Consider the following 23,653-nt stretch of genomic DNA (forward strand, 5'->3'; position numbering starts at 1 on the left):
TTAAATTCCCCCCACCACACAACAGTAAACCCACTGGGTTTGTTTTAGCTAAAACCACATACCCACTCATTGTGCCACCACATGTATGTTGAGATGAAATTCTCACTTTCCCAGGAACCAGCGTACCACTGTCATTTCCATAGTTTAAGCGTTCATACTCAGCCACAAACCACTGTGTCAGCAAGACACAAAACTACATCTGTAAAACGGTACACAGTTTATTTTAATTGTCTTTTTATTAAAAAAGCCCTAATTAAATTCAGCTTTGGTTTTAGCATTCAAAGATTAAGTCCATGCGTCATCAACAAGACTGTGCAAACAAGTTGCATGTGCATCTCCATGGGATATGCTACAACCTAAAAGAGCAGTAGTGGTAGTGTGCACATCCCCACCGGTAAGGTGCAGGGCAAAAAGGGGCTGAATACAACTTAAAAGAATGAGGTGCCCGCACTCTGCTGATATGCTACAACCTGCCACTTAATTATTTTTGATGAATTTAAACAAAACACAAATATACATAAAATAGATATAGATAAACAAAATATAAGCATACAAAGTATTTTTTATATAATCCAATAAATAATAAAGAAGACACAATTACACACTCATGCTGCACATTTCCCCCACATAGGCTGACACACACAGTTACACCGAACTTAATGTTTCCAATCTGCCAGCCAGAGTCCATCATAAGCCCTGTTGAATCTCTCTGTCAGTCGCATGAGCAGTAGGTCCTGCAGGCAGTCCCAGGTCACCCACAGCCTTTCCACTAGACTATATTGGCAGTAACCCATAGCCAAGCCAAAGCACACATCTGTTACATAGTGTCTGGCAAGCAACAGCCGGGACAGGCTCACCAGAGCGGCCCAACCCACCACTAGGACCCACATGGACGCTGTGTCCACAAGCTGGGCGAGCAGGAACCGGGCACACATGGCCGCCCGTGTGGCGTGGCCTGAGGGGAAGGAGTAGCGTTCCACGAAGAAGGTGGAGAGGATGTCAGAGCGGTTCTGAGCAGGCATGCGACGTCTGACCAGAGTCTTCACAACTCTGACCAACAGCAGGTCCAATATCAGAGCTGTGAGAAGGAGAAATACAACATTGTTTTTTAGTTTGCTTTACAGGCTGAACTCACCTATTAAAAAAAGTAAAAGCTTTTTCTTGTTAAACATTTCCCCTCACAGCAATTGCTTTTTATAGTAATCCATTCTAGGTTATCACTCTGCAACTCAGTTTCTTCTCTGCCTCTCTTCCTGCCATCTTCTTAATTGAGCAGTTATCTAACCCTCTGATTTACTTATCTAGAACTCTATGTGTCACGCTATACCCTTTAAAAATGGTTCATAAATATTAACGACTATGTTTTTTAATGGTTAATAAATCACTTACTAATGCTTTCAGATAAAAACAAAGTTTTTGTGGGAAAATCCCCTTGGCTGGTGTCTATCCTTTCTGTAATAATGCAGTTAGAAATGTTGATACTCATTAATATACGCATTAATAAATGCTCATGAGGTTGTCACTTTCGAATAAGCCTTCAAATCTGCAGTTATAAATTTTGATAATACATTTTTCAATGTGTTTTTTTTTCCACAACCCGGCAACCCCAAAGTTGTTAAAGTTGTTCCTATTAATGGCTTATAACCACTAATAACATTAGTTACAAAGTGATACCAAACTCAAGTTAAGCTTTAAGTTTTTGAAGAACTCTTTATACTGTATGTGACTTTAGACAAGATTATGTAAATAGTAACATTACCATACTAATTTAATTGTTTATGTTCTCTCCTATCAAATTATATTAAATGAAACCTTTGACCTCAATAATTTCTCAGCCACAGTATTTCCAAAACACAGTGGCATCCTATGTGCCAAAAATATCACTGGTATTTCACCACAGCACAATACAGTATAACTGACTTGATCTCAAAGCTGTCAGTCAAGATACATAATCTACACGTGCAAATAAAGCATCAGCCATGACTCTCAGATGCTATCAGCTGCGGCTCAAAAGAGGAAACTTTCCATGGCTGCGCTGATGCGGGTTCTATAGCTCTACTAATGCATTATTGGACACATGGGTGGACTGATGCGCCTTCTGCCTGTTATGTTGTGCTATTTCAGTAGCCTATAACTTTATTTAGCTCAACTAAACCACTTACGACTACCAAAGGCTTCACTTTGGAGATGGCATAAATGTGCGTAATAACGCACCGGCTTTACCCGCAGCTAATGGTGCGTAAACAGACACCTAAATGATAGCAGGTTGATACATTAACCTATAAGACTATATGCTGCGTCCAGGGAAGTAGGTTTCGCAAATAAAGACGTGTTTCTTTGAAGACTAAAAATATCCAAACTGGCGTGCCAGTTTTGTTACAGCCCAAATGTGCATTTTAAGTATACGAAGTTGGTCTGTTGGTCATGGCAGTTTTAAGAAGCGGCTACTTGACTGAATAAAGCATAGAATTAATTCCTAATTGGACTGCAGAAATCCAAACCAAAGCCTACTGGAGTCATTCTTGATGAGCCAAAAATCCAAACAATCAACACACATTCGCTCACCCAGGGCCAGATTCAACATGATCTCCTGCTCCGCCACACTCTCTCCACGGAGCAGAGTGTACACAGTACCGATGAGCCACGGGATTACATGCCCAGAGAACTCCACCAGCCGCACCAAGGGCCGTATGCTGCCACATGGAGAATCTTCACAGGCGCACACTCCGAGCCGCTTGGACAGCCACAGATCTATCGCCAACAAAAACCGGAGCGTTATAGTGAATATCGGCTGGCTCAGACGGACGGAGAAGTCTCCAGGTTGCGCTCCAGAGGAAAAGTAAGAACAGTTTGAGCCCCTGCGGCGGACATGGCACTCAGATGATGCCCGGCTTCCACGCACAACTCCACGGCAACTATTCCGTCTGGACGTTGGTGAGGACATTTTCGTGTGTGCAGAGTAATCTATCCGCCCTTCTTTATCGACCACCTGTGTCCAGTAAACACTTTAATCCTGCTGCGCCACGACGCAAAACATCCTGGAGAGTCTGGATACATACAGGGGTTACGATCTCACCAGCTCAGAACTGGGCTGCTCTGGTCACGCGGCTTCATGGTCCTTCCAATAAACATGTAATCATACTAGCATGGAGTTTAAAAGGAACTTATTTTTTGAAGTGTAACTTCAAAAACAAATGCACTGCTCTATGTATGTTGTCGATTTTATGATTACATTGCTTAATATACATTAGCATATTATCGTGGAGAAGTGTTTCAGTGCTGCACTTATGAATAAATAATAAATAATAATAAACTATGTAAATCCTCGGTAGGACACCGGGCCATACGCGTGCCTAAATTGGTCATTTGGAAACACTGAGACAGCTGCGCCAATCAAAACGCGACCTGAACGCACCGCATTGTATGAATCAGGACGTGGTCTATTATATGCTGCCCTGTGCAGTTCACAGTGTATGCTTGTGTAAATAGAGTAGCTGGTTCAGAGGGAAGTTTCCGCCTCCTCTTTATCTTAATCTGTCCTTCACGGTCACACTGAACATGCCGGGACTGCTGCTCGGAGATGCATTTCCTGATTTTGAGGCGGAGACCACCAATGGCAAAATTAAATTCCACGAATTTCTCGGTGATTCGTAAGTAGGCTTCCTGAATGGATATTTTTGGTAATTGATTCGCAGGCTTATCGAGAATTCAGTTCACGAGAGGGAGGGAGAGAGAGATCGGTTCCTGATTTCTGACTTCTGCTTTACACCTTTGCTTACGATTTATACATATAGGATCTAACCATGTAAACCTATAACGGTGGTATTGTTGCCTATAAGTGCTAATGCCATTACAAATATTAATCTATAATGTGGTGGACAAAAAGACAAATTAATTAACAACTTAAGCTGTTTGTGACCAGGTCACGGGGTACTTGATCAGAGAGTGAGATGATCCAAATCAAAAGCATCAGTAAGCTGACCAGGTCAGAAGTCAATCATGGTGCACAATCACATTGCTGACCTCATGAGAAAAGTCCCTTCTCTCGTCGTTTCACAAACGACGAGATTTGAGTGATACAGAGGTCACATCCTGTCGGTTTGCTGGCAGGTGCATCATTCAGCTTAGCCTATTGTGCAACCTAACAAGCAACAACAGTCACCACAATATTAGACATTTATGTCAGATGAAAGGAAATGGAGTCAGATTGAAACCTGTTTGTGAAACCCCAGATTGCAGAAGCACTGACCCTGACATTCACCTGACAATAACTCACCCATCTCTGTTCCCATTCTAGATGGGGAATCCTGTTCTCCCACCCCAGAGACTACACCCCGGTGTGCACCACAGAGCTGGGTCGAATTGCAAGACTGAGCAGCGAGTTCAGTAAACGCAACATTAAAATAATCGCCCTGTCCATCGACAGCCTGGAGGATCACCACGGCTGGACCAAGGTGTGAGCACTACCACATACAGAAGGGTGTGTTCAAGACATAGTGAGCATCAAGGTTTTGACTTCCAAGCTGGTAAAACTTATGTAGTGAGCTCTGTATTTAGGGTGAGTAATCCAGTGAGCAAAGGTTTTTGCAGGTCAAAAGAAGTATTCCAATTTTTTTTTTTTTTTTTTTTAGGAACTAGGCAGGTTACACATAACCCTTGTTTTAACAGTGGATTCAATGACTACTGGTACTTTATTTTAATGTCGCAGGTCCTAACTACACTCTGAAATGCAGTCATGTTAATGCTGTTGAAACTACGCTTATATATAACCTAGATCTAAAAAACTTTTACTTTTGAATCAAAGTTAACCTAGTGTTAACATGGACAGCTTGACGTGTTGTGAACCGTTGTGAAATTTCCCATGCCTACTAGGAAAGCACCCAGAAGGTTCTGAATGAGAAATATCATTCATATATATCTTCCAATGTTTTTTACATACATAAAACCTTACAATGTTGCAGGACTAACTGGGTTTGGTTCTACTGGATTATTTCACGATTTCGGTGGAAAACTGGATAAGATTCTATAGTCAAACGTAATTATGAAAGCAGTTTGAATATATTTATTCCAGACTGTATTAGTTGCAGTTATGGGTTGTTAGGAAAGTTCAAATTAGCATACTGCGTATCTTACCTATTTTATCTGTGTGTGCTGCGCTACATGGGTTTCCTTTAAATTGTTTTTATCATAACCTATAGATGTTTATAAGAGACAACAGAGCTCCATCAGTGTAGCACCAATTTGGTTTAAATAACTTACTGAGGGCTTGTGTTTCTGTACTAACTAGGATATCCTGGCATACAACTGTGAGGAGTCTGCTTGCTGCTCGCTGCCCTTTTCCATTATAGCGGACAGTAAACGCGAGCTGGCAGTGGCCCTGGGCATGTTGGACCCAGATGAGAAGGACAAAGATGGCCTGCCGCTTACTGCCCGCTGTGTAAGAGTCTTCACAATCACAATTTCCATATTTTAGAGGCAGCATTCCAACTTAATATCTTATCTACTCTCATGCCTATAGAATACATATTAACCTTATCAGGCTCTATCTCTCTGTCTGTGTTTGTGTGTAGGTGTTTATTATTGGCCCTGACAAAAGACTGAAACTGTCACTTCTCTACCCGGCCACCACCGGACGCAACTTTGATGAGATCTTGCGAGCGGTGGACTCACTCCAGATCACAGCAGGAAAGCGAGTGGCAACACCTGCCGACTGGAGGGTATGTCACACCTTTGAAAGTGACCTCAGTTTGTATCAATCATTTCAGCAGCTGACTACGGAGATAATAGATACAGGAATTGACCTGCAGCTGCCATGCAGAATAACCTAGTTTCTTTTCTGTGCTGGTCTTCCTCCAGCCTGGAGACTGTGTGATGGTCCCTCCCAACATGTCTGAGGAGGAGGCTGCCTCTTTGTTCCCAGCTGGCGTCTACACCAAAGACCTGCCCTCTGGCAAGAAGTACCTGCGCTACACACCCCAGCAATAAGCACGGGTAGAGACAGTACTGATATTCAACACTCACTTATGTCACACTTAATAAAGCAGCTGGCAATCATGGACCTTCAGGACCTTGAGTTACTGCTAGTTTTTGTCCCTACCAGGTAGATAAACAAGTCAGCGGGCATCCCAGTTATGACAAAATGGATAGAATAAAAATTAATGCCTTAAGGAATATGTAGGACTTTTCTAAATTAGAGATTTTACAGTATTTATAACTCCCAATAATAAAAGCTACTATGTTCAGCCCACTTTTCTAAAGCGGGATTGTTTTTGGAAACATATGGGGTTGAGATGGGAACACATTTTTAATTTAAAGATATAGCAAACTGTTTATTATATACAGTGCTATACTATCAGGGTTAAAATATTTGGGATCATATATGTATTGTCTACCTATGCACATCTTTTTGGATGCAAGAGGAAGTGGTGTATGTTGCTAATTACACAAAGGATGCAAACAATGTTATTTCCATGCCTGTGTACTCATTTTATCTGACAGGTGTACTTCATTAAACACAGTTAGTTACACATGTTTAAACTGTTTATTACATAACTGATTAGTTTAACTAGTTTAACTTTGCAGTGGGTTTGCCGGGCCAAACTATACATTTCACTAAAAGTCTTATTGATTTACTGTATCTATACGCTGAGGGTTGAGTGTTTGATGTAAAAAAATGTCACCTGTGGGGGACAATAAAAGGATTAAAGTTAATTTTTTTTGCCTAAAGAATGATTTAGAAGCACCTGCATGAGTTTTTTAGCTCTGGCCAGCAGCACTCTCCATGACCCTTCTCTATCATAAGGTAGTTCTGTTTGAAGGTGGCTGTTAACTCAGCTGTCTGGGATTTGGCGTTCCCTCTCACCGTGTCCACAGCATCAGTGATGAGCTTATCAACTTTGATCCTGGGAACTGCCGGCAACAGAAATAGAAGAATAAGATGAAATGCAGTGAAGACAGAACAAAGGACAAGCTGTTTAAAAATGTATGAGTTGGAGCACACTAAATTATATATCATTAGGTTGGAGTGACAGTGAAAGGCATGAGCACAGTTCTGTTCTGTCTGAATAATTTTAATTATTAAGAATAGGTGAAGGTGACAGTACATGACGGTATTTGACTTTGGATGGAGCGGAGGGGCCACTCAATCTGTTGATGTCACCGCATGCACTCCTGCATCCTCCTTTTAATTTTGGGCAGAACAGCAGCAGTGGATCTAAAAGGCAGACAGCCATGGAAAGCTCCAACAGCTTGTCTAATAGAGGTCTCCTCTACTGTCATCTGCCAGGTGGTTTGAATTCCTGCATGTGTGAAGTCTTAACTCTGGCACCACTCACCAACTCGGAATCAACTAAACCTGCTGACAGATATTAACCTCAGAAAGCTGTTGTCCTTCAAGTTATGTTAATTGAGACGAAAAGTAAAAGCAGCAGGGCTAAGACTTCTGTTCCCGTTTTCAGTGTGTGGATTTGTCATCACTATTACGTCAGAGAGAGTCAGTTCCAGCTCGGCCGCCTCCCACCAGCAGTGTCATCTCTGGTTCATGAGGGCCTGGTACTCCCTCTGGTGGGCAAACAGTCGCAGAAACACTTTGTACTTTCTCTCATAGAAGCTGAGAAAAGTAAGACGTGCAGAAAATTAATAACACAAATGTGTTGCATAGAACTGTAGGTTTCACATTTCATTGTAATAATAAAACATGCAGACGTCTTACATAGTGAAGTTCCCTCACAACCTAACCTTGACTGTGCTAGTCCAATGTTATACATTTTGGTTACTTGTAACTCAAGCAATCTTTATTTGTATATGCCACTTTGCACATTCAAATGCAATGCAATTTGCTTCACATTAGAAATAAAATCATAAGCATAAAATATATATTTTTTAAATTGCATATATGTATAGGACATTACATGAATAGTCGGAATAAGGTAGAAACTATTTTTTTTTAAAGTGGTTCCTATGAAAAGGTGAGTTGTTGAAGAAGCCAACATTTGTTTGGATAAAAAATGTTGATATGATGTATTCTTATTGAATTGAGCATCACATATATTTCATACATTTATGTTACTATCCCACAGACCATTACAACAACCATAACTTTAACCAAATACTAAAAGAAAATCTCTCTGTCTCACCTCTGGAGCTCATAGTCAGGCTGAACAACTTTCCCCACTTTAGCCATTCCCTTCATTGCCTCCTAAAACATAAATAGCAAAGACAAATATCACTCAATAAATCACGTTATGCACATTCCGTTTCAGGCCTGCCGTGACCCAGTTATATTAACACCAGCCAACTGCAGTGGTTTTGTTGTGGTTAGGTTTATGACTAATGCAGTGCAGGGCCTCTCTGCTGTCTGAACCTACCTACAAAATCCAGCCGGTTGACTGTGTGCAGCCAAGAGGATCAGACACAACAATTGCCTGCAGAAGTTATGGCTGAATATGGGTCGACAGGTGCTGCCTAGTCCAAACAATGTCTTATTTTTAGTATATCTGGCTTAAAGGCTTGTCATTCTCTTGTGCTCCAAGCTCTGGTACTGAGACACCAAGGGATGATAGCTTGACCTCGCAAAAGATGTAATAATCACTTTACATCTTAAACACGCTATGCGCAAATCTTCTCTGTGACTGAAGCAAGCAGAGCCATGCACTTTATACTTTGTGTTTTGGTTCCACCCAGCAGATGGAGGCATTGAGCCAGTGATGAGATATGTGCTGTGTGCCTAATGGCTTGGCATTTCACGTTTTTGAGGTCCATTTTATTAGACTACAAAACAAGAAGATTGGATCGCAAACTGCTAAATATATTACAAAATAAACACTTTTTTTTAAAAGGGACACGCCACTGATTTCGCACATGAAGTTCGGTTTGCTCTTCGTGAGGAGTACTACAGACTGTGGAAACAACTGTATAATGTCTGCTGTGTCTCTGGAAAAAAAAAAAAAAAAAAAATTATTTTGGGTTTGGCTTGAGACAATTTTACAATAATAAGACTGCATTACAAACAGGAGGTGTGTGGTTTGCAAGAAGTGGGCATTTAGGAGGTAGGGGGGATTTAATTAAAGATGCTATCCAGTTGGGAGATAAATGATCTAGTGTTTTGAACATATACAAACATTGTATTTTTGGGAACCAAGCTGTAACACACACACACACACACACACACACACACACACACACACACACACAGCAGTGCATTTAGGAGTATACACACACACACACACACACAGCAGTGCTTTAGGAGTACACAAACACACACACACACACACACACACAGCAGTGCATTTAGGAGTGTACACACACACACACACACACACACACACACACACACACACACACACACACACACACACACAGCAGTGCATTTAGGAGTACAAAACCACATACAGTACCTCCTCTCTTATGCAATATTCAGCATGAGGATACTGGTTTATACTATTTTTCCCACTTGCATAAAGTAGCAAACGCAAATTCCCACTGTGGGTATTCATGATGTGAAGTGTATTACCATTGGAACACTACTACATGTACACCACATTTCCAGGTCCAAGTTCCAAGACTAATTACATATTTTTGACAATCTGTGTGATTTTGTGTGGTGTTTTTGTAAGAAAAAAATCAAATGTATCTTGTAATCTAGTAAAAACCAAAAAAACAACTGTACTTTTTCCAGGCATTTTTCATAACATGACTCACCAGCAATGGTGTGAATATTGGTACATTCATTAAGAACCTGTGTTTAAAAGCACACAAGGACACTACAAATTGAACCCAACAAATGAAGTCTTAAAAGCCTTTTCTGCCTAAGCCCCTATCCATTTTATGCCCTAGTTATGATACTGTATGTGTCTGTGTGCCACTCCACCTGTATAGTGCTGTAGTCCTGTGATGCACATGCACCCAGGATTGCTGCACCTAATAACACCGCCTCCGTCTGGTCAGGCAACACCACAGGCAATCCTGAAAAGGACAACATTGAAAAAAAGTGGATTTGGCTAAAGCCTCCATGGACAATATAACAAAAGTTTTCATAACAATGTGTACAATTTAGTTAAAATTGTAGAGAACCTAAACGTTTTTGTGTTACCATTATTTAATATTTTTGGGTACAATGTCTATTTAGTTAAATTGTCATTCACAATATCAAAGCTTTCTCCAAAGCTATCATCGTCCCTTAGTTAGTTAGGATTTTATACCTGTAGCGTTGGCGTGAATCTGGACAAACAGGGCATTTTTGCTCAACCCGCCACACAGGAAGAGGGTTCTGATGTCATGTCCTGCTTCTTTCATGGCCTCCAGAATATGAAGAGTACCAAGCTGAAACCAGATACGAAGATAAAAGGGGAATCAGGTTACAAGTAAACAAATACAACCTACCTTCACACTTTAAGGTACTAGGTTGTCAGACTGAGGCTCAGAGTCAGTCATCTGAACACAGAAGACTCACAGCGAGGGCTTGTATAGTGGCCAAATAGAGCAGGGCCAAGTCATCCAAGGTTTGGGAGAGTGGCAGTCCGATCACCTGAAAAACAGTAATGTGTCATTCGAAAATGTCTCAGCGCTCAATAACAGGAGTCACCGGATGGGTGCATTCACCAACAAAGTGTTACGGGAAAGCAGAGCTGTCATTGAGGGTCTGGTATCTCAAATCACCAGTGATTCAGTCGAAACAATATTCAACAGTTCTCTGCTTCCTGGCTTCCTGCTTCCTGGAACGACAGATATGGTCTGGAAACAATAATTAGCTTACTGAACACAGAAATCATTTCAGTGGCTCAACTGTGACGCACTTTCATTTTAAGTTTTATTCTTTGCACTGACAAAATCATAATACGTCTGTGAAATCCTTTAAAGTGAATGTAAACTGTTGTCAATGCAATGTTAAAAAAAATGAAAGGCGATATCTGTACACCAAGAAATTCAGATATTTTGGTATGCAATGAGGATTGACCCTGAGCCTGACTGTGGTGCTTTGTGCACATAACTGCTTTAATTAGCTGCTAGCTAACTGTTTGGTGAAATTATTTTGTTTAAAAGAGTAGTTCAACATTTTGGGAAATACAGTTATTTAGTTTAATTTCTAACATTTAGATGAGAACAATATCAGAGTGGTATCAATGTTCTCATCTAACTCTCAAAAAGAAAGCAAATGACCTTTTTTTCCCAAAATGTTAAATTAAACGAATTTCATAATACATTCAACAAGCAGCTTCTTGGGAGGACATACGACTAACACCACATTATTTCTATCCTTAAAGTGAATATATGTAACTTTTTAATGTTTCTGAAGCTCTGTCATTTATACATACAATGATCTTAAATGACCTGTAACAGCAAACGAGGCTAACAGTGAAAAGAACGCTATTTGTATATAGTTTTTAGTAAGGCCTCTGCCTGGGTCCGTTTTTCCCACGCAAAGTCACAGAATGATTTGTGGCAGGTAGATGGCGCTACAGTAACACATTCTGATGGGTCACAGATTTCTTTGTAACACTGGAAAAGTCTGTGTTAGCGTATCCAGCCAGGTAAAAGGCAGCAGGAGATTTCTTTATATAGGCCTAATTGTATTTTAATGTTATTTTATCTGTTGTAGTTATGGCTGATACTGGGGCAGGACCATTCACAGGAAAGGAGGAAATTAAACAAAGAACAAATAAAATCTAAAAGGGAAAGTGAAAGACAAGAGTCAACTTCAGTCAGGCTTTTAAAAGATGGAGAGAATTAAGGGATTGTTAATGATTCAAAACCCACCCGAATAGGCCCTCAGGTATGAAATATGTCTATTTCATTAATAAAATAACTTTACATTGCGCAATGTGGTTGTACGTCAGTAGCAGACATTAAATTATGTCCTCCTTCCATTTAGTGTGGACGTTTTATTCATTTAGTCCGTGTTTGTGTTGGCATACTATTTTCTTTTCCCCTGTCTTAGCAAAACATTCATCGTGACTATATGACCTCCCAGTAACACTAACTCAGTAATCTACAGGGAGCAATACAGCACCGTAAAGAAAAGACCTTTACGACAGAAGATATGGTAAAAACACTACCGCTTTTGTCCAAAGCGGCCACTAGAATCAACACAAACTGAAAGTTACATATTGTCACTTTAACTAATTAAAATTCTTCATTTACTAAAATGATACGATTGGACCACTGAAGCATACTTTAAAAGTATGCCTCTGTTAGTAGGTTAGTGCAGTAAATAAACTAAAAAACCCGTGCTTTGATCAATAACATATTGTGTAATAAGTCACATGAAGATGTGACTCATGTTTCCTCACCATGCCTTTCAAGGTGGGGTCAGCCAGGGGTGATCTATTCCCATGGAAGTCCGGCCACACATGAAGACTGGAGGCCAGCAGGTCAACAGTAATACGGGAGTTAGCCATTGAACTCAGATGGCTGTTCAGATAGCTGTAGATGTTCACGCCAGTGAAGGGAACTCTGGGGGGAAATAACAGTAAGCAAATACAGAGCCCAGTCTGATGAAAAAACATTAAAGATGTTGTATGGACAATCATTTATTTAGAAAATGCTGCAGGCTTTTACCACTGAAGACATTTTAAAATGACATAGCAGAACAAGCACAGGTGTTACTCATAACATCTCTTTAAGTGTTGCAGTAAGCCAAGTCGGTGGGCGAGCATGGTCAGGGCATTTTTTATTTAATTCTAAGTAAATGTTAAGAAAAACAAACAATTAAAAATTATATCACTTTATTTGCAACGTCCACATTATAGTCAAGTTGTAAAGAATACTTAACCTTATTAAACTTGTTATCTTCCCAAAAAGCTTACTAAAACATTATTTAACGTCAGCTGACCTCTGCTGAGCCTCTTCCTGGAGCTGCGTGTAGGCGGCGTGGCCCTTCACCATGTGCTCGATCTGAGGGAGGAGAGAGCAACACAGTTTAACGGAAAGGATTACAGATGACACGATACATTTAAAAAACAATTACAAAATCCCATGTAAAGTCACTGGAGCTTACAGTGATGTTATAGAACAGACAGACTGCTTTTAAACGTTGTTTATGTGGCTCACGTCCGGGTGTCTTTTAGGTACATTTACACATTGATTGTATACATTTTGTCTCAACTTGCATTTAGGCCTGGCAAACTTGATTCCTTTTAAGGATTCGGGTTATTCTGAGTCACTCACTAAACCGATCCGGGTTGTGCGAGTCACTTGAGTCAGTATTGATCTATAGGGGAGCCGAGGCGAGCTTACAATGTTTCGGACTGTCTGCTGCTCGACCTAATTGCATTTTAACATACTACATTTATACACCAAAACCTACAGTAGGCCTAGCTAGGCTACGTGGAGAACATTGTATGTTATTTCAGAAGTGAAAGAATGGCTTTTGTTGTTGATTTGCGTTACCCTGAGCTCGATGAGAGGCTTCACTCGCTCGTTTGCTACAGATCCACTCATAGCCGGCTGATTCGCGCAATTGATTGACTCGCGCGAGCATCGACAACTCATGAGTCATCACCCTGAGCTCGAGTGAAGTTCACTCGCTCGTCTGCTACAGAATGATCCACTCATGACAACGTAGCCGGCTGATTCGCGCGACTGACTGACTCGCACGGGAGCTCACGGGTCGTCGAGGACTCGTGAGTCATCGAGGACTCGTGGGTCGTCGAGGGCTCGTGTGTTCTCGAGTGGTCTGTGAGCTTGCAATGTTTCCGGCTCTGAGTCTGCAGGTCGGGAAGTTGTGTCTCGGACTGTCTCTCTGCTCACTCAGTCGAGTTGACTTGTGATTGCTTACGAAATTGTAAGTTATAAAGCTTTTGGCAGCTGAGATGGCTAGGACTAGTAGTAGCTAATGTTGCAAGAGGTTTGTGTGTGGCGCTGTTATCATTTTAGATTGAATTGTAGTAGGACTCAACTGATCCGAGTTAATGATACTAGAGACTCGCGGCTCGTGAGTTAATTTAAGAGTCGGGTTAAATATCCAAGTGAATCACGACTCAAACGGGTTTGCATTAGAGCTGTAACAATTCCAAATTTTGCTGTACAATTAATTGTCTCAGAATAATAATAATGACAGGACAGGTAGGTGAGAAAGGGGAGAGAGAGGGGGAAGACATGCAGGAAATCGTCAGAGGTCGGACTCGAACCCTGGATCTCTGCGTCGAGGCATAAACCTCTCAGTATATGTGCGCCTGCTCTACTCACTGAACCAACCCGGCCACCACCCTTTTCATTTTTGTTGCTATGAACATGTATAGGGTCAAGTGCCAACAACTAACAATTGAAATAATAAAAAGATATAGTCCGAGCAATAATCACTTAGCCTATATAATTACAATTTGGCATATCTAAACAAAATGAACAATTACCAGTCATACACCTTAAGACCTTAGCTAACTTCAGCAATTAATTGCTGTTAAACAAAGAAACCGCGATTATGTAAAAATATTGACAATTAGACAAATATGTAATAACTGTTACAGGCCTGACTTGCATACAGTTTTCTGTTGCTGCACAGCAAAAAGCGGCTCAGTGAAATCCTGCATATAGCTTGACGGAGGACTGACCAGCCTTCCTGTAGCACTCTGTCCTCCCTCGTTGAGCCACATGCCCGGCACCATGGCAGACAGGCAGGGCCCCCACACTCCTGGCACAAACAGAGGCTGCTCGCTGATCTGATACATATGAATGAAAAATGTCATGTTTCAGTTAGCACTGTATATCACACTTACAATCTACAAAGAGATAGTTATGGCTGTAGTAAAAAGCTAACAGAAATACTGTAATGGAAACCCATTTTAGATTAACAAAAGAAGAAGTGCAACTTGCACAAACATAGGTTTACTTACATCTTTATAAATACTATTTAAGTAGTTGCACATTGTTTTTCCCAACTTGTAAATACGTATGTACATTCTTTCATTTGTATATATACAGTGAGGAAAATAAGTATTTGAACACCCTGCTATTTTGCAAGTTCTCCCACTTAGAAATCATGGAGGGGTCTGAAATTGTCATCGTAGGTGCATGTCCACTGTGAGAGACATAATCTAAAAAAAAGAAATCCAGAAATCACAATATATGATTTTTTAACTATTTATTTGTATGATACAGCTGCAAATAAGTATTTGAACACCTGTCTATCAGCTAGAATTCTGACCCTCAAAGACCTGTTAGTCTGCCTTTAAAATGTCCACCTCCACTCCATTTATTATCCTAAATTAGATGCACCTTTTTCAGGTGTCTTTAGCTGCATAAAGACACCTGTCCACCCCATACAATCAGTAAGAATCCAACTACTAACATGGCCAAGACCAAAGAGCTGTCCAAAGACACTAGAGACAAAATTGTACACCTCCACAAGGCTGGAAAGGGCTACGGGGAAATTGCCAAGCAGCTTGGTGAAAAAAGGTCCACTGTTGGAGCAATCATTAGAAAATGGAAGAAGCTAAACATGACTGTCAGTCTCCCTCGGACTGGGGCTCCATGCAAGATCTCACCTCGTGGGGTCTCAATGATCCTAAGAAAGGTGAGAAATCAGCCCAGAACTACACGGAAGGAGCTGGTCAATGACCTGAAAAGAGCTGGGACCACCGTTTCCAAGGTTACTGTTGGTAATACACTAAGACGTCATGGTTTGAAATCATGCATGGCACGGAAGGTTCCCCTGCTTAAACCAGCACATGTCAAGGCCCGTCTTAAGTTTGCCAATGACCATTTGGATGATCCAGAGGAGTCATGGGAGAAAGTCATGTGGTCAGATGAGACCAAAATAGAACTTTTTGGTCATAATTCCACTAACTGTGTTTGGAGGAAGAAGAATGATGAGTACCATCCCAAGAACACCATCCCTACTGTGAAGCATGGGGGTGGTAGCATCATGCTTTGGGGGTGTTTTTCTGCACATGGGACAGGGCGACTGCACTGTATTAAGGGGAGGATGACCGGGGCCATGTATTGCGAGAGTTTGGGGAACAACCTCCTTCCCTCAGTTAGAGCATTGAAGATGGGTCGAGGCTGGGTCTTCCAACATGACAATGACCCGAAGCACACAGCCAGGATAACCAAGGAGTGGCTCTGTAAGAAGCATATCAAGGTTCTGGCGTGGCCTAGCCAGTCTCCAGACCTAAACCCAATAGAGAATCTTTGGAGGGAGCTCAAACTCCGTGTTTCTCAGCGACAGCCCAGAAACCTGACTGATCTAGAGAAGATCTGTGTGGAGGAGTGGGCCAAAATCCCTCCTGCAGTGTGTGCAAACCTGGTGAAAAACTACAGGAAACGTTTGACCTCTGTAATTGCGAACAAAGGCTACTGTACCAAATATTAACATTGATTTTCTCAGGTGTTCAAATACTTACTTGCAGCTGTATCATACAAATAAATTGTTAAAAAATCATACATTGTGATTTCTGGATTTTTTTTTTAGATTATGTCTCTCACAGTGGACATGCACCTACGATGACAATTTCAGACCCCTCCATGATTTCTAAGTGGGAGAACTTGCAAAATAGCAGGGTGTTCAAATACTTATTTTCCTCACTGTATATATATATTTTTTTATCTTTTTGAATATTTGTTCTCTTCCTATTTATTATTTCTTGTATATTCTGTATGTGTGCTGTGTGTCTGATATTTTGCTGCTGTAGCACTGTAATTTCCCAATTTGGGATCAAGAAAAGTCTGTCTAATCTAATGTGTCGACAATTTGCTTCACTACTCACAGTTACTGCTATTAACTGTGCAGACAGGATCATTTAAGTCTCCATACAATAAAAAAAAAAAATAAATAAATAAATCAATAAACATATGATGCGTGTAAAAATGACACATGAGACGGAAACATTCAGGGTGGTCCTGCTATCAGCATGAATGGGAAAGGTTATTTATTATAACATTACTTTTGATAGATCGCATAGTATTAGCTATGTTTTAAACCACCTCCAAGTTCAGAAAAAGTGTGCAAGTGTCATCATGGAGTTCACACCATATCTATACTATACTATATTCAAGAGCATTTTTCAAAAAGTCACACAGCAGGTGGAATGTAGCTGTAAACCGCTCACCGCCATGTGACAGGTTGACGTCCCACAGATCATCGCCATGCGGGAGGTAATTGGCTGGTCCTCACAGGGCAAGTAAAAGCCTTTTACATCTGCACCCATCACACCTGGAAAGAGTAAAATTACACATTTTAAATTTATTTTGCGGGGGGAAAAATACACACTGTATTATATTATTATAATATTACATACATTATATTATTTTTTTTTATTCACAAAACTCCTGTCAGAGCATCGGTCAGGGACATATCCCAATGATTAGCAAATGAAAAGCTTTAAATCCTTTTGTGTGTTTTTAAAGTGTTTTTTCTAACTTTCACATGGAATTCAGCAGTGACACTAACTGCTGGAATAATGTTTGTCAAGCTGGTTTGAGTTTAAGGTGGAAGATTCTTCTAGGCGCGGGGGTAGGGGGTGTACATCAATGTGACATGCATGACAACTAAAAGTGCAGAGTGTTTTAGCCTCTGACTGATACGACAACGTGTGATAGGCAGAGGTCAGAGGGCAGAGTTCATGAGCAGTTTATCTCCCAGAACAAAACCAGATGGTTAGGATTTCTGAACCAGAGGAATTGTCGACTGCTGCTCACAGATACAATAGCTAACCATTTTAAACAGACATCTGTTTGTTGCATTTAATTAAAATGTTTGTAAGTTACCGCAACATCCCAGCTTCAAATCTAATCAGGGATCTTATTACACGTCATCCCCATCTTCTATCACCTCTACTGTCGGCTATCTAACAAGGCAAAAATGCAAAAACAAATTAAACAAATATTATTTTTTTATCTTGACTGAACTATTGGCTCAGAGTGTCGTCAACATTCTGTAGGATGATATTCAGGTTCCCTAGAGCCCTGGCCTTTCATCTAGCACCACAGACCACAATTTGTGCACAAGAAATCTAAAAATCCACTTGACAGATTGCTTTAAAACGTACCGTCATTTACCCCAGAGAATGAGCCCTTTGCTGTTGGGACATTTTATTGTCTTGTCTCAGGTTCCGGACTCAGGTTTTCAGCTTACACGAGATTCTGAAACTATTCCAAGAACGTGCAGTGGATATTTACATTCCCCTAAGATTGAAATATAGTGTTGACGAGCCCCTGACATTCTCTATCACCACAAGTATGCTAAACCTAATACTTGTGCATAATAAATATTAATATGTAACCAGTAATGTTGTTTGTTAAGTTTATTTATGCTCCCTAGTGGATGGACATTTTCATTTTTGACACTCCAAGAGATTGGTCTTATACCCACCCAAAACTTGAACTTTACAGTAGATATAAACATGAAATCTTCTGCCTCCCTCCTCCCTTTGGCGTCTTTTTGAAGTCTTAAGGTCTGGCAAGATTGGTAAACATAAATTTGCCCTGTACATCTTCCTGATGACGTTACAGATGATGTTACAGTTATGAGAGGTTATATTTTAAAAACTATTAACTCTCAAAGCTATGTGGAACATGCAAAGCTACCGACAGCTTAGAAAAAAATAGATGTATTTGGAGAGGAGACTGGTTCAATAAACAGGTTTAGAATGTAATACCAAGGCCTCCAGCATGAGCATCAATGACAGAAGCACCAACTGCAGTTCCTGGCTCTAAACCCAAATCTGCTGCTGCCTCCTGGGTGAGTCCGTCTCCCAACGGGATCCCTGGAGAACATGTCGTGCTGCCTGGTGTTTGAAAAGATCGGAACATAAACGCTCTGTGAAATTTCTTAGCAATATTTTCAGGTGTTCTTAAAATCTCACGTGCAATTAATAAGAAGCGTGTTTGTTCATGTCTTTTACCTATTTTGGAAAAGTTGTTTTCGAGGATATCCTCCATTCCAATGCTAGTCCAAAAACCAGCATCCCATCCTTCTGGAGGGCAATACGTCCATTTACACAACAGAGTACATAAAGACCTGTGAAACAACGCCAAATACTACTGTAAAATTGAAGTACAACACGGGGTCACATTAACTGTAGCGGCCTCCGTTTTGAAGCTAGAGAGAAGGGGGCTGCATAACGCTCTATATTTAGGGTATTTATGGCTAGGAGAAAAACTGGCATGACCATTTTCAAATGGGTCCCTTGACCTCTCACCTCAGGATATCTGAATGAAAATTGGATCTATAATTACCCACAAGTCTCCCCTTTACAGGTCCCCTAAACAGTCTTAGAAATGCATGCATTGGGTATGACTGGAAAGCAGAGAATCTTGTGGATTCAAAGAGCCCTATTTCATTCATGTGTGAGGATGTTAGTCCCCATAGGAGCCATTTCATTGTATGGGAGACCACCTTTTGAAACTTAGGATAATAATAATAATAGGATAATCACAGCCTCATGAAACTTTACAAACACAAACTAGAGAACTAGGGCATCCAGATGATGTATGAAGAACAGACATGCTGGCCATCCAATTGCCAAAAAATACAATTCTGTTAGAAATCTCCAAATGTCAAAAGTTTTTGATACCAAATCACAGCTTGATTTTCCGGTGGTGTTCCTCAGGGTCTTGGTGTCTTAATGTGGTTTGTTTTTTTAACCATTTTTTTGTTGAATACGTTTTTTTGAGTGGTAAGAAATTACAATAATATAACAACAATAACAATGATTTATGACTAGAACTAAACTTGACACACAGGGCTGAGCTGCATCTGAAATTCATTTTCAGGTTCCAGACAGCTTTCAGATTATGTAAACTACTTATATGTGTATACTCTGTTAATCTTTTATTTAACCCTGAACATCTGCCCCCCGCCCCACCCCCCTCTACAAAATGGGGGCGGACTGCTAAGAGATTTTCAGAATCTGGTGAAGGCCACAGTATCAAAAACAGTTTGTCCATGATAAAAGACATATTTCTTGGAACTTTGCCTGCTTTATAGGACAACCCTATCCTTTCTTTTAAACAGACATTTGATGAAAAGGATAATGTTTCATCAGCTTATCTTCCCCTTATTATAATACTGTAGTCAACAATTTGTAGGTCACCGTAAATGGTAAACCCATTTCAATCCCACTCTGAAATTTGTGTATTAAACACTTTTACACATGTAAACAGATGGTAAACAGATGCTTTAAACAATCAAACAGTCACAATGACCATCATCGAACAAAGCTCACCGTGTCAAAGAGCCTGTTGCCTTCCAAGACAGGAAGTCTGGAAGGTCGAAAAAGTGTCCAGCTTTGTTCCAGCAGCTTTCTCTCAGATTCTGATTAAAAGACAAGAGAAATGTGTGCTAGTGAACCCCATGATCAGTGAGCAGTAACAGCACATGCACGTACTAACAGACCATAAAACCACCTTCAGGAAGCGTTCATCTATCAGACGCTTCCCCGAAAAACGGTGGATAAGGCTGAAAAACTAAAACACCACCACACACATGCTGACAAACCAATACAGAGAGCGACAATAAAACATATAGAGATCAGTGGTCCTGTGGTGACCTCGCTCACCTCTCACCTCTTTGAGCCAGAGCAGCTTAGGGGGTTGCATCTCTGGTGACATGACCCCTCCCACCCTGCTCAGGACTCTGTGGCCTGTGTTGGTTATACGAGCGGCCTGCTCTTCAGCGCGATGGTCCATCCACATCACCACGTTCCTTTGTCTGTCACCTGGGAAAGAAGAGAAAAGAGGAAGGGGGTAGAATGCAAAATGTAAATAAAATATACCAAATAGCCAATACTGCATGGACTGAACCCAGATGGAATTCTAAGATTGAATTGTTCTATTAGGAGATGATAAACAAAACTCTGACTGTGATATATATGTAATATCTACGTAGCATATAATCATTAATTTAGTCATTTAACCTCAATATCTGGGCCCTGACCCCTGCATCCATTTTGACTAATTTTCAATAATTGACAAATCCGTAGCTTACCCTGACCTTTAACCTTAAGGGTTTTACCTTCTGGGATCAATAAAGTATCCTATTACATTAGACTAAAACAACACTTGTCCAAGCAAAACTCAACAACTGAAAGGTTTCATGCCAAAACGCTCCAAAGATCCATTCTAGTAACATTTTACAATCAACATTTTAAAAACATTATTAAGTCCACTCTTAATAACCACAGTGTGTACTTACTTAGGTGTAAATGGTGCTTTCCTGAAGCAAAAAATATGAGTGATGTGTGAGGTACAAGGGTCAGGCTATAAAAGGGAGAAAAATGTTTCACTTACCATCCTGACAGACTGGCACAGGCTGGAAACTTTGGTCCAAAACCACTAGAGAGCAGGTGGCATCAAAGCCGATCCCTCGTATTTGACTCCTCTTCACACTTTGGGTAACTCGCTGGAACAGATACAAATATGGTCTGAGACATTATGTCAATGCTTTTACAGATTAATAATATCTGTGGAGTGACTGTAATATGGTATGTATGAATACATTAGCAGGCACTGCATCATAGTTCAATATACATTGTGTGTTACAGTGACATAATTATAAAAATGGATTTATTTTCACAAATGATCAACGTTTTTGAATGGATAAACAGTAGCAATACTACAAACAGTAATAGATAAAAGCTTGCAATATTAGTTCAAGTTAAAAGTAATGGATAAACAGTTGCAATATTAGCTAAAAGTAATCGCTAAATTAGCGGGAATGCAAAGTTCACCAAAACCAACCTAAACAGTGACAATTCAATTGTATGAAAAGAATAATCTGACAATATCCATATTTATGTCGTGTTACTTCACATCCACTTTAAAATCATTTGAAATGAACACATTTGGAACATGACGAGTACATTTTTACTATTAAAGCCATATAGGATATTTAATTCATAGCTTTTCAAGCTTCAAAAACAAAACATTGTGCAGTGCTCTAATACTAAATAAACTGGATATATAAAACTACAGCACTGAGCACATGGCACATGTGTGCAAAACATAACAGAATATGAAAACAGAATGGTTGTTAGGCACACATTAAATTATAAACAGAAATAATCGATTATGGCCCGGCCGATTATCGATGCAGCATCGTCCATGTCCATGAGTCGATGCATCGATTATTTGATTAATTTCAACACCTCTAGTCTACAGTAGTTTACAGCAGGGATATTCAACAGGGGGTCCGGGACCCCTAGGCGGTCCTCAGAGTCAATGCAAAGGGGCCTCCAAATGATTATTAATTTCTTCATGTTAAAAGTCTTAACATGAATCCAACATATTATTAGCAAATATAAATCCCCACTGAGGATAGGCTTACTGGCCTAAAGGACAGGTGGTCACTAAGGTAGCCATCCACAGATACACTTCATCCTGAGGATTTACTGTGCCACGTTTTAAAATGAAAACATGTTTATAAAAGCATTCCAACAATTATAAGGCTATTTTAAAAGCTTAGTATTCTATGCAAAAAATGTATATAAAGGCTTTAGGCCACCCTACACGTTATTGTAGGCCCAGTTAAATATGCACCTTTATTTATACAATATATGTAGTAGATCCATTTCTCTTTCAGTTAAGAGGTCCTTGGCTTAAAAGTCGTTGAAGACACCTGGTCTACAGTATGGATGAGTTTATCTGATAGGATTGGGGGGGTGCCACTGCACTGAAGAGGCCACCCTACCTTGACAACTGTGCAGCATTTCTCCCAGATCTCAGTGGAGGACTGGACATAGTAGTCAGACTGGGGCTCCCAGATGCTGATGGGCTCCTCTGCAGTGCTCTTTATCAGACCAGCTCTGGTCACCAGTGCAGCCCTCACACTGGCAGTGCCCACGTCCACCCCAACATAATAGACCTCCGCCATGAGGAGACGAGCTGAATATAGAGGACCCAGGGGGTTAATTATTGACCAGGTTACACTGCCAATGTCAACATTTAATGGACTGCTTCAAAACAGATGGAAGTAAAAAACAGATATCAACGCATGTATATAGTACATTTGCTTTTCACTAATGATTTATTGTGTATGTTTTGAAACATCATCGTCCTCAAATGAATATGATAACGCTGTGCAGCAACATAGATTTTCTACCAATGATTTCCACAGAATAAACTTTTTTAAATGCTCACAACATACGTTATTAAACATAGAGGACATTTGTACACGAGCTAGAACAACTATCTCCTAATCTCCGAACTTACCGGCAGATCAAAATCTCATTTCAGCGAAGGAAACATCACTTCTAAGTTTCTGATAAGCGTACCTTTGTGCTGGAGATGGTGGCTGCGACGGAACGCGAAACCGGCCAAAAAGGGCAAAGTCGATTTTTTTTCAACGCTGAGCCGTGTAAAGTCCATCTAGACTAGGGATCTCCGAACTATGTTCATCTGAGGGCTACTTTAAAAAACGAAAGTGGACGAGGGCTACTTGCATCTCATCGCTTACATTTATTTACATAACACATATACGATTGAATGAAGCTACTGTTTGTACACGTGTATGAAACCAAAGGTCCTAAGCAAGTCAAGTAAGCACCATGAATGGGTTATTTTAATGTCTCTCCCTGCCTTTCCATCATTGTTGTTTTAGATGTTTTTAGATGACACCCTTTTTTTTTGCAGGATTTTATAAAATGTAACATGTCTGTCATTATTATTTTATTATTCCGTCAACAGACCTTGTTTACAGCAGACATCTTGACTTGTTATAGCA

The 23,653-nt window shown here is 40.4% G+C and overlaps 3 protein-coding genes across 6 annotated transcripts; 1 reads left to right on the forward strand and 2 right to left on the reverse strand.

Moving 5' to 3' along the window:
• Positions 1-217: 217 nt before the first annotated feature.
• On the reverse strand, positions 218-3,402 carry LOC116045679 (phospholipid phosphatase 6-like). The gene is made up of 2 exons (XM_031293491.2): positions 2,566-3,402; positions 218-1,078 (listed from the first exon to the last, which is right to left on the reverse strand). The coding sequence occupies exons 1-2, from the start codon at positions 2,942-2,944 to the stop codon at positions 657-659; spliced, it is 801 nt and encodes a 266-aa protein (XP_031149351.1). The 5' UTR covers positions 2,945-3,402; the 3' UTR covers positions 218-656.
• Positions 3,403-3,520: 118 nt separating this feature from the next.
• On the forward strand, positions 3,521-6,067 carry LOC116045692 (peroxiredoxin-6-like). The gene is made up of 5 exons (XM_031293506.2): positions 3,521-3,650; positions 4,298-4,454; positions 5,288-5,437; positions 5,571-5,717; positions 5,857-6,067. The coding sequence occupies exons 1-5, from the start codon at positions 3,559-3,561 to the stop codon at positions 5,983-5,985; spliced, it is 675 nt and encodes a 224-aa protein (XP_031149366.1). The 5' UTR covers positions 3,521-3,558; the 3' UTR covers positions 5,986-6,067.
• A 1,315-nt stretch (positions 6,068-7,382) lies between these two features.
• fggy (FGGY carbohydrate kinase domain containing) lies at positions 7,383-23,267 on the reverse strand. 4 transcript variants are annotated; one of them, XM_031293474.2, is made up of 16 exons: positions 23,143-23,267; positions 22,622-22,815; positions 21,223-21,334; positions 20,500-20,651; positions 20,160-20,248; positions 18,837-18,952; positions 18,591-18,719; positions 17,043-17,146; positions 14,547-14,654; positions 12,830-12,891; positions 12,288-12,450; positions 10,451-10,525; positions 10,200-10,320; positions 9,869-9,963; positions 8,136-8,197; positions 7,383-7,609 (listed from the first exon to the last, which is right to left on the reverse strand). In XM_031293474.2, the coding sequence occupies exons 2-16, from the start codon at positions 22,802-22,804 to the stop codon at positions 7,528-7,530; spliced, it is 1,653 nt and encodes a 550-aa protein (XP_031149334.1). In that variant the 5' UTR covers positions 22,805-22,815; positions 23,143-23,267; the 3' UTR covers positions 7,383-7,527. The 4 variants fall into 4 exon arrangements, with proteins under 4 accessions (XP_031149334.1, XP_031149314.1, XP_035861145.1 ...); XM_031293454.2 differs by having other exon boundaries at positions 23,205-23,243; XM_036005252.1 differs by lacking the exons at positions 21,223-21,334; positions 22,622-22,815; positions 23,143-23,267 and having other exon boundaries at positions 20,493-20,638.
• Positions 23,268-23,653: the final 386 nt, after the last annotated feature.

The sequence above is a fragment of the Sander lucioperca genome, chromosome 9 (assembly GCF_008315115.2).
Source record: "Sander lucioperca isolate FBNREF2018 chromosome 9, SLUC_FBN_1.2, whole genome shotgun sequence".
NCBI lineage: Eukaryota > Metazoa > Chordata > Actinopteri > Perciformes > Percidae > Sander > Sander lucioperca.

Bases quoted from the DNA above. Each gene is read 5' to 3' on its own strand.
- LOC116045679 (XM_031293491.2), bottom strand. From the start codon at position 2,944: ATGTCCTCACCAACGTCCAGACGGAATAGTTGCCGTGGAGTTGTGCGT. The intron at 1,079-2,565 runs GTGAGCGAATGT...TCCTTCTCACAG, and splicing joins CATGTTGAATCTGGCCCTGG to CTCTGATATTGGACCTGCTG.
- LOC116045692 (XM_031293506.2), top strand. From the start codon at position 3,559: ATGCCGGGACTGCTGCTCGGAGATGCATTTCCTGATTTTGAGGCGGAG. The intron at 3,651-4,297 runs GTAAGTAGGCTT...TTCCCATTCTAG, and splicing joins CACGAATTTCTCGGTGATTC to ATGGGGAATCCTGTTCTCCC. The intron at 5,438-5,570 runs GTAAGAGTCTTC...GTTTGTGTGTAG, and splicing joins TGCCGCTTACTGCCCGCTGT to GTGTTTATTATTGGCCCTGA.
- fggy (XM_031293474.2), bottom strand. From the start codon at position 22,804: ATGGCGGAGGTCTATTATGTTGGGGTGGACGTGGGCACTGCCAGTGTG. The intron at 12,892-14,546 runs GTCAGTCCTCCG...CTCCTCCCTCAG, and splicing joins AGAGTGCTACAGGAAGGCTG to ATCGAGCACATGGTGAAGGG. The intron at 7,610-8,135 runs GTGAGACAGAGA...TACTTTTCTCAG, and splicing joins CCTGACTATGAGCTCCAGAG to CTTCTATGAGAGAAAGTACA.